Genomic DNA, 13,863 nt, shown 5'->3' with positions numbered 1-13,863 from the left:
TGGAATGTGGTTTTGCACCTCTGAAGTTGTCCATGTGCAGATCTGTGCAGTAACAGAAGGGGAGCCCATGTCTAGAAGCTTGGGACTGGCTGGCTCCACTGTGGCCAAAGAATGGACGTTGGTTTTATTAAAAGGATGTGGCAGACAGGAAAACATCCTTAAAGAATCTGATTTCCCTTCTCATATCACCTCTGGCTCCCCTTCCCCCCTCCTCTGTCTTCTTATAGGTCCCAGTCATCAAAAGAGAGGAATCAAATGGAGTGACAGTCTTTTAACTCTGAAGCTATGAATCATTGTCTTTTCTTTGGAATAAGTTAGTTCCTTAAATAGAGAATGAGAAAAAAAGTTTTTTCTTCCTTTTGCCTTCAAAACAGGATGTAGAGTAAGGGGGTTTATCTTTAATCATTGGGAGCTATTACCAGACACCTATCCAAAACAAAATGATTCTTTTAAGTTGAAAGTATGGTCCATTTTGTCTGGGAAATATTTTAATTGTCACTGCGGTGGTCTCCCCATTGCTGTGCATCTCTCCAGCTGAAGTTGTAAAGGTGATGGTGATAGGTTCCTTTTCAAAGTGCCGGGCCAGTGCACCCAACCATAAGCCAGCCTAGCAAGCTTAGCACTCCATTGTCACGATGCTGGGGCCTGACCTAGGGTTGCACCTCTGTATCCGCACCTAGGAAAACCTAGGTTTTCAAGTAAACTTTGTATAAGTGCTTCTCACAAAAAAAAAAAAAAAAAAAAAAAAAAAAAAAAATCTAGGAAAAGTCAAGTTCTAACCCTTTCCAATTGAAAAGCAAATAGTTTCTTTTCCTCTAGAATTCCCTGGATATTATAGGTTAAAGACGTATTATTGTCAATGGACCATGCTACTGAAAATGTGCCCAGGTAAATCTGAGCTATTTTTATTCCATGGTGTTGCTGCAGAACAATTAAATAACCAGTGGAAAAACAGCCAATTTGTTTTCTTCCAAAAGCACTTGTATTCTATTGTCAAGTAGAGGAATGATTGTGTATTACATGACCTTATTTTCTTTGCAGCTTATGTGAGTATATTAAAAGTTGGTTTATTTTTTTTCTTTGTGTTTCTAAAGTTTTTTTTGCCTTTATCCTTTTTTTTTTTTCTCTTTCACTTTTTTAGTGTCAGATTCCTCCTCCTCCTCCTCTTCTTTCTCAAGAACCGAATCTCCTCTCCACCTGTTTGTATCTTCTCATCTTCATTCTCATCCCAAACCCGATACCTTTGTGTGGCCCCCTGCAGCTCGTTCAGTCAGTGACCCAGGTCCCCGCCAGGAACCCTCTCTGTGTAAACATGCTTTATGGTTTTTCCTTTCTTGTTAGATCTGCTTCATTTGCCTGATGTTTCATTTTCTGATAATCTTCCTAACTGATAAGCTGGATAGGAAACTCCAGCAAATTTACCTCAGAGAAAAATCTTGCTAGTTTGAAAATCCGAAAGCTGTTTGGGGCAGAAGGAGACATTGGTGCCCAAGATCCAACCTCCTCTTCAAAAAGTAAAGGAAATCTGCTTTGAGCAGAATAAATAGAAGCTTTTCTAAAATATTGCTTCTGGTTCCTGGGTACTTCTGTGCTTTCCTGGAATTGATATAAATGCATAAAGATCCTGTTTTTAAAAAAGACAAATTAGAACATTTTGCAAATAATAATTTATTCCTAAATATTTTTGGATTTCAATTTAGAAGTTAATTCAACAAGTATATAGTAATCAAGATAGTATTCTAAAGATACCAGTCATATGCCTCTTAAATATGTAGTCCTCAAACTTTACTGTGCATTAAAATCACCCAGAGAGCTTTGAAAACTGCAGATCCCCTGGGCCCCACCCCCAGAGTTTATGTTTCAGGAGGCCTGAGGTGGGGCCCAGGGATCTGCATTTATAAAATGCCCTCAGGATTCCAGTGCCAGTGGGTTGTATATTACATTTTGAGAAACAATGCTATAAATTGTTTTCCATTTGCAAGGAAAGAAAGTGTAGGGTTTGTGTCATGAAACTATGCAGGGAAATTGAACAGTATTTTAATCTAATGTTGCTTTTAAATAATATGGAAATCTGAAAGTCTGCGTTAGGGTATTCTGGGACCTGTCAATGAAAAAAAAGAAAGACCCCTGTATTGAAATGAAACACTGGTTGGTAAAGTCCTTAAATGGCACCTCAGTATGGATGTCCCCAGGAAATCCACCGTTGGTCTTTCACTCATTTATTTAATGTTCACTTTATCCGCAGCACTGCCAGAAAATTTAATCTCTATATCCATGATTTATAAGGGCTCATCTTTGTTCCAAACGCTCAGTTATATGCCGAACAAAAGCTCATAAGGGGAGCTGCTGCCAGAAAGAACTACTTTCCCTAATGTGCTCATCTTTTGGATGATAACCTGCTGTGTTAAAACACACACACACACACACACACACACACACACACACACACACACACACACACACACACACACACACACACACACACACACACACACACACACACACACACACACACACAGTTGGGCAGAAGTGAGGCTACCATCTAAAATAAATCATTCAAACCAAGAAACACTCTGACCTGACTTATCTGCATATTAAGTGTTCTGAACTCAGCCTTAATGGCAATCCCAGTTTTATGAAATGGAAGATGAAGATAATGTTTATAAACTGCCTATGTTGTTTTTAATCCACTTCTTAAAATAGACATTTTCCCTTAATACAGAGCCTAGGGGCAATTGCCAACTTTGGTTTTTCCAGAAAAATTGTTTTTCACGTTGACTTTTGCCCAGTTTTATTCGTCTTAAAATGGGATCTTACCATTCTGCTTAGATGGTCCCACTGCCCCGTCCACTCTTGTTTGCATAACAAACCACCTACGTCCACACCCTGCCAGTATTTATCGTGTTGCATCCTGAGGGGCCCTAAGTCCCGTTAAGCCTTTGAAGATTGAAGTGCGGGCTCTTCTGGTAAGGCACTTTATATCAGATTAATTAGCCAAGTGTTAAAGTGAGCTCCTACCAGGCTTTCTGCGGAATGTATTCTGTACCAAGCGTGCTCAATTGTTTATTCTTTGTGAAACTGTGAGTCATCTTCCATCCCTAGGGAACGCGTAGCCAGTAACCAGGTGTTTTAACTAAGACTGAAGTGCCCAAGGATCTTTATCCCCTTAAGTACTACATTTAGTTAGAGAAAGGAAAACGTACCATACATTACTGGTAAATGTAGAATTTCTTGATTAAATTGTAGTGAATTTGAATCCCCACACTTTCCTTTAGGACAGATGGCCAAGACCTGAAGTTTTATGAATTTCTCCCTCCAATCCTTTGACTTCACAGGACTGAAAACTAGCCCAACCCTACAAACTGTTGGAGTCATGATTAGGGTTAATGTGTGGAAAGATCTGAAAACTGCTTGTTTGATTATTTTTCCCTTCCCTTTGGAATTTCCTGCCCTGGAAACAAAACACATTACATGAATTGGTCAGCTTTCATGTGCTGAGTGAACATTTAAACACAGAGGGGAATGCCCAGTTGGCCTTTCTTTGCTTTAAAAAAAAATTATTGTTAGTGGAAAAACATGTGTCACTCTTGAATTGAAATCTAATTCCAGACAAGCCAGGCTTACAGTTGGAAGGTTATTAGAACTCCATTTGCTTTTTTAGCCTGAATTTTGATTTTTCAAATGTTTTGTTTCTTGGTTTTAATTTTTGGTTTGATTTGTTGTTCCAAGGCAACTCTCCAGAAGTATACTTTCATGGTTTTCCCTCCCTTTTTTCAGTTAGTAAGTAGTTTACCAATCTATTAACCTTTCTGAGGGTCTCCAGAACCACGCTTCCCTCCACCGTGCCGTGTGTGTTGTGGCTGCTGGTTTTTGGGAATGTTGAGATGGCGTGATGGCTGGACATGCAGCTGCCACCTGCTTGCTAACCCCTCCCTCCCCTGGGGCCATCTCTCCTGAGATTCTAATGCTTTCTGCCTCCGCTTGGGTTGAAATACTGAGGAGGCAGTACTGGTCTGGGAAGGACTACAGAAGAAGGCATGGCAGGAAGACTGCCCGAGTAAGGGCGTGCACTGGACGGGTCAGCAGCCCCACCAGGGCCGATCAAAGGTGCGAGACATCCAGCCTCCCCAGGGTGGGTCATCTAAATCTAGGGTAGAGGGAACCAGTTGAATCTTGAAATTCCTTTCTAGTTCAACCATTATTGCTACCTAGAAAAACTCTAAAAATTAATTTTCCTAAAGTAAGCTAAACAGGCATCATAAAACTTAAACTACTTCTACCAAAATTTGAAGGAGACTAAGCAGTTCCTCGGGCGTAGGACTAGTGCTTTAAGTATGCTTTTAAGGCATTAGTAGATTATCACATTTCCCAAAGGACGTTTGTTAGATCACTAATTTTTTCTGGTCAGATATTTTTGGGGAAATAGTGCATCTCCTTAGAGACTCACAGTTCATATCAGCACATTAAAGGCTCTGAGAAGTCCTGCCATTTAATAGATTCAGGACTCTCTGAACTTTGACCCAGTGTTTCCCAGCTATGTCATGTTTTCCACCCTGTAGCATCAGTGTTCCAGGGACTGCATTTTGCAAGTGCTAATGTACGTGGTGATCCAGTGCATTTGAACGACCTGAACCTTTACTGTTTATGGCAAATATTACCCCTTAGGGCGTTGCTTTCCCCTCTGAGTCCAGCTCGGCCTAGATGTGGCTTTATTTCTGGCTTTTGGAAGTCCACAATAGCAGAGAGGTATGTTTGGTATCGTCATCACATCAGGGTTGTTCCGAAAAAAGGTCTCACTGCCGGGCTCCTTTTCAACATCAGGCTCCTCTTCAACAGCAGGCTCCTCAAATGCATGAAAAAAAATTGATTTTCAGAAAGCCAGGGTACATTAAAATCTTCAAGCAGCCCTTATTGGTTAAAGTGAGGCTTGGTATATTTATACAAGGGACTTTATTTCCATGAAAACAGCTCCAACTCTCTGGAAGGTCAAGAACCCAGGTTCAAGGGCCAGTTCTGCAGAGGAACCCAGGCAACTCATTTAACCTTCCTGGACCTTCGTTTCCTCATCTGTACAGATGTACGTTTACTAGTTATTCTGTTCACACACACCTTTATGGTTTGCTGGTAGCTCATCCTGATTTCAAGCCTCTGTCAGGTGCCCTTCTCCCTGAGTTGCAGCCCAGCAGCCAGCCAGGAACGCAGCCGTCCGGGGCACCCCCTACGCTGTCCTCACTCCTAAGACCTGAGGACCCCAGGGGCCCCCATTCATGAGCCTCCAGCAATCATCATTCTAGAGAAAAATGTGGGTTGCTGTTTTATTCTCTACTCCCAAAGCGTGGTTCATTTTTCATATCACCGATTCTGGTGAAACTGCTACGCTCTTTAGGAACCAGGAGAAGGGAATAAACACTAACAAAAAACACACACCTCTCAAATGAAATAAGGTTGAGAAATAGAGCCAAGGTAGTAGTTTTTTTCTGTTTCCATGATGGCTGGCATTTTATTATTGACTTTGCATTTTCTAATGTTCAAAAATATCTGTCTTGCTCAGGAAGGGACTAGTCAGGTGGTGAATTTCACCCTCTGCTCCTGCTTAATAGAATAAAATTTTTATCTGTAGATCAAAAAAATCTCTCTTTTGAGGAGTGGCAGTTTAAAAAATCCAGCCCTAATAATTCAAGTATAAACCTTTTGTTTTTTTGCTATTTTAATTTAATTAAAATTAATTTAGTTCTCTTTATTTAGTCCTGTGGTGTCTTTCTTTAAAGAAGGTTGGGTGGAATTTAGCAGATTGACAAGTCAATGATAAATCGCCATCAGAGAGAAGCTGAGTACGTTTCCAGTAACTAGACCATCGCCCAAGCCTGGGAGGCTCCTCCCGTCGGCTGCATCAGAGACTGACAGCCTTCCCCAAGCAGAAGGGCACTTCGGTCCAGGGACAGGGCCTCATGAATATGCAGCGGGGAGGGTTTGAAGAGGTGGAAGCATCTGCCCAGTGTAGTCCTTCAGAAGGTGCTGTCTCCAGCCCAGAGCCACCTCTCGGCTCACTCTGACGCTGGCATCTCCCTGCATGCTTGAGAACGCCTCCCCTCCACGCTTTCCGTGCGACCACTTGACCCTGCCAGCAGCACACTGGGCTGCCCCCGCATGCCCACTGGTGACCACATACCCCTTCCTTAATGGGATCCTTCCCTAAAGCTTTCCCTGGAAAGGACTTTCCCCTTTCAGGAGAAGACACATCCTGTCAGGTTTAAACTGTGCTTGATATTCTGTTAAAGTCATTTGGAAATTGTGATCTCGTCTTGGGACCAAGGGTTTGGCTGTCCGGATTTACTAGGCTGTCTTAGTCTCCTTTTCACTCGGTGAAAAAGAGAAGTATCTCCTAGCTTGGCTGCCAGAATTATTTATCAGCGGAACCCACAAGCAGGAGGCCTCATGGTCGATGGGGAATTACGTAGAGCCAGGCGGTGGCTCATAAAGCCATCAGAGCCCTGTGCCCCCGTCACGTTGGTGGACTTGCTACGAGGGGAAGTGGCCACTTACTTAGGGAATTAAAATGTAAAACGGAGCTCAGAATAGTGTGAGGAGCCCGTCACCCCAAATCAGCCGCCTCGGAGAAGCAGGACCACCTCCAGCAAAAAGGGAATTGTCCCAACCTGAGGTGGGGGGAGGGGAGATGTTTAATATTTTTTTTAAAGTACAGAGAAAACATGCCTAATCTGAGTGTTGAGGTGAGAGTGGGCTCCCACACCTCTCCTCCCCCTCAGAAAAGGAGAGATAGTCATCACTAGCTCCTGAGCCCCGAGGACACGCTGGCTCTTGGAGCGCAGGGGGCAGGTGTGAGGAGGTCACCGCGCTGCCAGCAGTCTGCAGGACTGCACTAATTTCCTTCCAAACCCTATCTTGAGAAACAGGCATCCTTTTCCTGTTAAAAGTGAAAATTTTTAAGCAAAGCTGTCTGGCAGAATGCTTAGTCATTCAGATGCTGTTTAGTGTGCAGGGTCCTTAAGGAGGGGAACCACTGCTTTTTTTATTCTGTAATTGTTTGAGAGGTACAGCTTCTAAGAACTGGGAGCTGAATAAACTATTGACAGATAATATTGAATCATTTCAGGACTGAGGGGAGATAAGTATGGAGATTTATTAGCAACGGGTAATTTCTGCACGCTCAGTTTCTTTCCAGAAAAACAAGGGGAGGGCAGGTACCTGCTGCTGCAGCATTAGGCAGAGAGAGTGTGGGTGACAAGCAGAGAGGTGGGACTTGGGGCCACATGCTCCACATTCTCCCATGGTCATGCCCGCGAGGCTTCCGAGTTAATTCTCCAGGGCTGGGAAGCAAAGAACACACATGAGGTGTGTCCACTGACATCTCTGGTTGAGGATTTTTTTCACACGTCATGTAACATAGTTGTCCCTTGTTCCTGGACTGTAATGCTCACCAAGTCTCCAGGCAGGCAGGTTTCATCTGAGACCTATTAATCTTCTAGGTGCTGTGAAGATACGAGGGGAGAGGGAAGGTGGCATTCTTCAGGCTGCAGTTTACTTAATGCCACCAGATCAGTCAGAAGAGTGGCTAGAATACAAATGCGTTTCGTGCATTCAGTGACCCTGCTCTTGAAGATGCAGGGCTATGGAATGTAACTAGGCCACGTCATGTATTGTGCCTTTTGCTTAACAAATGACTGATTAATGATGAACTTTGAATATTGAAATAGGGTCCACGTGTGATTGCAACATTCGAGGTCTACATGAAGTTGACCACAGGTGTAGCGTGCTTTGGAAAAAGGATTTTGGGAAAGGCTTCACCTGCAAAGGCAGTTTGAGCAGGCTGGTCCCAGGGTCCTACTTGTGGTAGGGTTTCTCTACTGGCTTTAGCAGCTGATAGGGGCAGAAATCCTCTGGAGGGGATCGGAGCTTGGAGTTAGAGCTTCCTGAGGTCTGGGGGTCTCTTCTGTCATCACCCCTCTCACCCATCCCACCCACAGGGTGGTCCAAAGGGAGACCCAGGTGGAAACCCTGGATCTAGGGATCAGGACAGTTCTTCACGTGGCACTTTGCTGATGTTTCAGGTGTCCGAGATGACATTTTCTCCTGGGCATTAGGTGAGAGGAAATTCAGAGCTTCTCAGCTCCAGGGCATCTTCTGCCCCCCGGACCATTCGGGCAATCAGGTCACAGAACCTAGGTCAGATTTTAGGGCACGCTCTCACCTGCCTGAGTCAGCTGTCGGTTCAGTTCAGTTGGTTTTGCAGTGGCTTTTCAGAGCCACTGCGTCCTGTGACTGAGGGGCTTGGTGGGGCGCAGCAGCTGCTCGTCCTTCAGGGTTATGACAGGGATAAGTGCTTCTTGAATTCATGTGAGAAATAAGAGATACCCAGCGGCCAGACTCATTCCCTGGCTTACCTGACAAATCTGATTATTCAGAAGCTTATTTCTCCAGAGTCTTGGATTTCAAATTAGAAATATGTCTTATATTCCTCCCTCTAATTCCTTCCTCAAGCCTCAATTTGTCCATTTCACTTAGGGGAATAATCCTCTTAACCCCCATGCACGCTGTGGGAATACATTTGCTTTGGTGAGAAAGAAAAGCGTTGCTTTAAAAATTTATTGGGTAGAACCAGCATTTCTAGTTGTTTACCTACATCAATCCAAATCTATTTTGGCCCTGACCGTTTCAGTCCTATGAAACAGTAAGATACAGGTTGTTTTGATATTTTTGTAATCAGATTTATACACTCGGATTCATAATGATGTTTATCCCTTTTTTTCCCTCCAAATTCTAATCCAGTGGAAGAATTTGATACATTGTGCTATTGCCAGGAATAGTAGACATTAAGTATTAAATAATTTTACCATTATCATTAAGTCACCTGCTATTATTAATAAATACTGAATGCTCTGACCTCCATCCCTAGTTCAGAACGCGATGGGTCTCTTCCCCTGTGAGACACGTGTGAAACGGGACTGTAGGAAGGGCACGGTTATTTCCGATAAACCTCAGTTACCCTCCATGTTGAAGTGGGTTAGTTATGTTAGAGCCGGGGAAAGTCCACAGGGAAGTGCGGTGTTGATCCAGCTGCGTGCCACCATCATCCTCGTCCAGGTTGTTGGAAGTGAGGACAGCCACGCTGAGAAGCCCCTTGAGACAGGGAAGGTTCTGGCCTCTGAGCCATTAGGGAAGGAGAACAGGGCACACAGCGATGCTTCCCCAAAAGGGGGCCACTCTCTTCCGAATTTCATACAGTGATATGTCTGTTGACAGCACTCATTCGTCCATCATTTATTCATTCATTCCGCAAGCGTTTAGCAAGTACCCTTCATGGGCCTGGCATTGTTAGCCCCTGAAAACACCTAAATGGAGGGCATGGTTCCTTGTTCCAAAACCACCCAGTCTCGTAGGAGAGACAGTTACATCAGCTTTAACGTAAAACAGTGTGGTTTGTACGGCGATAACCATACCCAGGGGTGATAGAGGGCACTAAGGACCCAAGGCCTAACTCTACACGAGAGTGGTAGGGAGAAGGAACGGAAGGCTCACAGGTGCCTTCCTGGAGAAGGTGGTGTCAGAGCTGGGTTTAGAGGCTAGATTTGGAGTTAGAGTAGTGTTTGAGTCCTGGTTTTGCCACCTGCTGGCTGTCCGACTTTGGGGAAATCACGTAACCTCATTACATGTCAATTTTGTCGTCTTAACAATGCAGATAACGTTGTGACCTGCCTCAAAGAATTATTTAAAGATTAAATGAAATAATGCACGTCAAATGCAAATCAGATGCCCGAAGCAGGCCCTGCTCACTAGAACTGATAACCCCATCATCAAACTGATAACTGGCACCATCATCATCCTTTGCCAGACCTTCTTCACAGTGAAACATTATTATGTGAAGAATTAATTAATTTAGTTGTATGTAGCTGTCACAAAGAGAAGGGACTTTGACATTACTTCTGATTAGTTCATTTCTGAACAAAACAAACAAAGCAGTTAATCCAAAAAGCAAAATTAGCCTCTCCAAATGTCACAAGTCCTTGTAGCAAAGGAGCCAGAGAACCTGGTAGAAAATTTGTAGAATTTTTCTAGAGCAGTAGTTTATTATTGTTATTTTTTAATGAATGAATAAATATTTTAAACATTTCTCAGTTTTGATGTTTAACATGTCAATAGATATAACCCATGTAAACAGGATCTCTTGAGGGGTCTCAGTAACTTTGCAGAGTCTAAAGAGATTCTGAGACCAAGAGGATTCTGAGAACCACTGTTCTTAAGAACCAGATCTTCCCAGAACTCTTTCCCCAGATCACTGGGCTACAGGGAAGCAGGATTGCTCAAGCTGGCTGGCCTGTGCTGAGGATGCCTCCGGGCTTTTCTTGACCAAATGTCAGTGAGTACCACCTGCTTCCCATCTCCAGATCAGTAGGCCTCAGTCTTGGCTGCACATTGGAATCACCTGGGCGATTCACAAATCGGTGCTTGGCCTCGCCCCTGGAGTCGGTGATTCTGTGGGTCTGGGGTATAGCTATGGCATCATGATTTGTTCAGTCCCTAAGTGATTTCAGCGTGAAGCCAAGGCTGAGAACCACTGTCGAAGGTAGTCTGTGGGAAGGTAACAGCTTGGTAATGTCAGGACGTAGCAACAACAACCTTGTTTATTTTACCGATAGTTGCTGTTAAAAATCTCAGGGAAACTACATCAAATCTTTGTTATCAAACTTAAAATATTAATTTTCCATAAAAAGTTTAAAAACAAAACAAGACCAAAAAACCAACAGCATTTTAATCATTTTAGATTTTTTTTTTAGTAGTCCGACACACTTTGTCTAAGGAAGGTCAGTTCTTCAGTGAACTTCACTGAACTTCCTGCATCATCATGGTACCAATCAGTGTCTGTGAACTGGGCCTCCAGTTCCTCTTTCTTGTGGGGCAGCAGTCACTCTGGAGGACTCACCGGTCCCTCCCCAGAGGCGCCCTCCTCTTACTCGTCCTCATGGGCCCTGTCTGTGAGTGGATTATCCACAGAAGCCAGATTCTCAGTCTGGGTCCCATCCGCCTCCTGCATTTCACCTCCACCAATCCTCCACAGAAGGAGCTGAGTGTATTTTGAGGAATCCATGTTTCCTTTGACTGTTCGAACAGTCAAAACACAGTATGGATGGCCCTATGGTCTATCGCTGCAAATAATCTTAAAAATGAATAAACTGTGGTGCATTTCAAAGCCCCAGCAGAAATTGTTTTTATGCTCACAATCCTGTCTTATCCAGAGTATAACTCTTTTTTTATATTATCACCATTTTAAACACTGACAGAGTTGGAGTGTTTATCTCCATATTACACTTTATGATGAATTACAAATTAAGAACATTGCCAGTGAAAATGAATAACAGTTTTAAACTTGAAATAACTGAGATTTCTGCTCTCTGTGCTGAGACCGTTCCTCCGAGACCGAATGTTGGAAAGAGGTGGCCTCTTTCAGGAGGTGGCCTCTGACTCCCAGGACCTCTAGAAGGTCAGCGTGGAGAGGAACGTGTCACCTGACTCATTTGACTTCTGGGTAGAAGTTCTTTGGCCAGACCCCTTTGACCAGTGAGTGTGCTCAGTCCGCTGCATCCCTCAGCCTCCCAGGACAGTGAGTTTTACGGAAGAGTGAGGCAGGTGCAGCCTCTGGGCCCCAGGTCTCTTTGCTCTAACCTATCCTCCATTAGCCTCCGATTAGTCTTGATGATGGAGATCTGCCTATACAGAGGGCAAAAGTGTGCCTTTTCTACAGGTTTTAAGTCATGTCCTAGAATATGGTTCCAAATCCCTTGCAGGCCAGGGACTGAAACGGGCAGTTGCTGGGTTTATCTTGAGAATGGCCTCCATCTGCTCCGAATACTAGCCTGGGAAGCAAGTGTGACTCCTCTCCTCACCCCCAGGAAGTTTCTAGGTTTAGGCCCAGACAGGGGTCCTTTATGGCTTCCCTTTGCAGTACTTCACTCGTGCCACGTTTCGGGGGTGCTCACAGCTGTGCACTAGCTGAACCCCGCTGCCCCTGATGCTCAGGCTGTACCCGACTGAGCTCCTGGAGGGAGCACTTGGCATAGCTCTGTTGTGACTGAAAGATCAGCTAAAGCGAAGGGTAGAAACTAAGGGTCCAGGCCATCGTGCTTGTGTGGCCAATATGGGCAATGAAACTCAGAAGCCTCGTGGGGAAGGTGTGTGTGTCCATCTCAAATGCGTGTCTGTGTGGGGCCGGGGCGGCTGGGTGTGCGGGTGGTTGGCTGGTTGGGTCTGTCCTTTCACTTCTGACGCCATCTCCCCGCCACCCTCTCGCAGGCTCTGTCCACGCCACATCAGTAGCAGCCTCCAGAGTGGAGCAGGCGCTGTCGGAAGTGGCCTCGTCTCTGCAGAGCAGCACCCCCAAGCAGGGCCCGCTACACCCCTGGATGACACTGGCACAGATCTGGCTCCACGCAGGTACTGCTCTGCCCCTCACCCTTCCCACCGCTGGGCCGGGGGGTACCTTTGCAGTGTGGGGTCCAGCAGGGGCCAGTGATCTCCGCCCCAGACTTCCTTTGCGGGGGACAGCAGAGCCTGGCATCCCAGATCTGCTACTTCCCAGCTGTGCAGACTTGAGTTGACAGCTTCACCTCTCAGCCTCAGTTTCCTCACCCATCTCCTGGGGTTGATGAGCACAGAGCCTGGGACATCCTAGCGGCGAAGCCTTAGAGACCCCGGGAGAGGGGACAGGTGTACTGGTGACACAGATGTCTTTATGTAAGCCCGGGAAGGGGCCGTGTTTGGTATGTCCCTGCTCCCCTCTCTGAAGGCGCTCCTGGTAATCCACAGAGAGGGAGGCAGGGAGCCGCAGCTGCTGAACTGGAAACTGGCCCAGAAAGCAGGTATGACTGCCCCTCCTCCAGTTTCACATGGCTGCTCCTGCAGAGCCAGAAATCCCCCAGATAAATCCGGCACGCAGGCATTTTAGCCACGAGCATCCCACTAGGCGGAGCAGATGCTGGCTGTGGATGTGCTTACGTATTTATAGTTCCATACGAAAGATAACTTCTGTTTCTCCAGTTTTATCATTTGACCTGCAAGGCCTTCCCCAGCTTGATTCTCAGGGTGCCCGGTAAAAGCCCAGATTTGGCCGGGCAAGTGTTTGTCATCCACCATCGTCCATCTGTTTACTCCTTTTTTTGCCAAGGCTAATTGCATGACGTTCAGCCTTGTTCGGAACCGCCGGCAGGCCTTTGTGTAAGGAAACACGGTTGGATGTACCTGGCCCTGGCGTGTCACAGAGCCAAGCTCCGCCAGCCTCGTCTGTGTTGGCATCTTTAATTGAGCCATAACAACCACCGTAAATTAACAAATTATATTCGTCTAAGCAGAAGTACAAAAGAGGGATGATTCATGAATGTGCTGATCGTTCCTCCTGTGCAGACGCTTTCCAGTGTTCGGCCTCTCCCTGGGTCCTAGACGGGCCGACTGCAAGGGCACAAGCAGCAGGAGTGCCTGCCCCTGTGGCTCCTGCAGAGAAGCCAGGCTCCCCATCTAGGACCTGGCGCCTGCCCTGTTCAGTCGCCTTCGTGGGCAGAGATGGCAGAGTACAGAAAGAGGAGAATGCCCTAGTGCCTGGGCCCCATGAGACTGGCCGAACCCGTGAGGCTAGCACAGGGGCAGAGTTGCCCTGCAGACGGGGATGAAGTCAAGTTTTTGAAGCGCCAATGTCTAAAAGCACCAGAAGGGCTGAAGGTGATCCTTCCAGGTGGAAGGAGCTCCCTTGACCTCACAGGCATTGCTTCTCTTGCTTGTGTCTTGGGAAAGTTCATGACCTGAGTGAGGGTCACTCAGCTCTAGGACAGCTTTACCCACAGGCTTGGTGCCCTCACT

General features: G+C 45.6%; 1 protein-coding gene across 7 annotated transcripts in view; it reads left to right on the top strand.

Moving 5' to 3' along the window:
• TTC7B (tetratricopeptide repeat domain 7B) overlaps nucleotides 1-13,863 on the top strand; it is a 225,405-nt gene that overhangs the window by 169,040 nt on the left and 42,502 nt on the right. For 3 of the 7 annotated variants that reach the window (XM_064486190.1, XM_031454178.2, XM_031454180.2), the window contains 3 exons: nucleotides 1,142-1,306; nucleotides 3,730-3,780; nucleotides 12,307-12,447. In XM_064486190.1, the coding sequence (XP_064342260.1) occupies nucleotides 1,142-1,306; nucleotides 3,730-3,780; nucleotides 12,307-12,447 (357 nt within the window). The remainder of the gene's footprint in view (nucleotides 1-1,141; nucleotides 1,307-3,729; nucleotides 3,781-12,306; nucleotides 12,448-13,863) is intronic. The other 4 variants (XM_064486195.1, XM_064486194.1, XM_064486193.1 and 1 more) reach the window with 3 other exon arrangements.

Source organism: Camelus dromedarius, chromosome 5 (genome assembly GCF_036321535.1).
Source record: "Camelus dromedarius isolate mCamDro1 chromosome 5, mCamDro1.pat, whole genome shotgun sequence".
NCBI lineage: Eukaryota > Metazoa > Chordata > Mammalia > Artiodactyla > Camelidae > Camelus > Camelus dromedarius.
The sequence above is the reverse complement of the archived record's forward strand: the minus strand, read 5'-3'. Positions and strand labels throughout refer to the sequence as shown.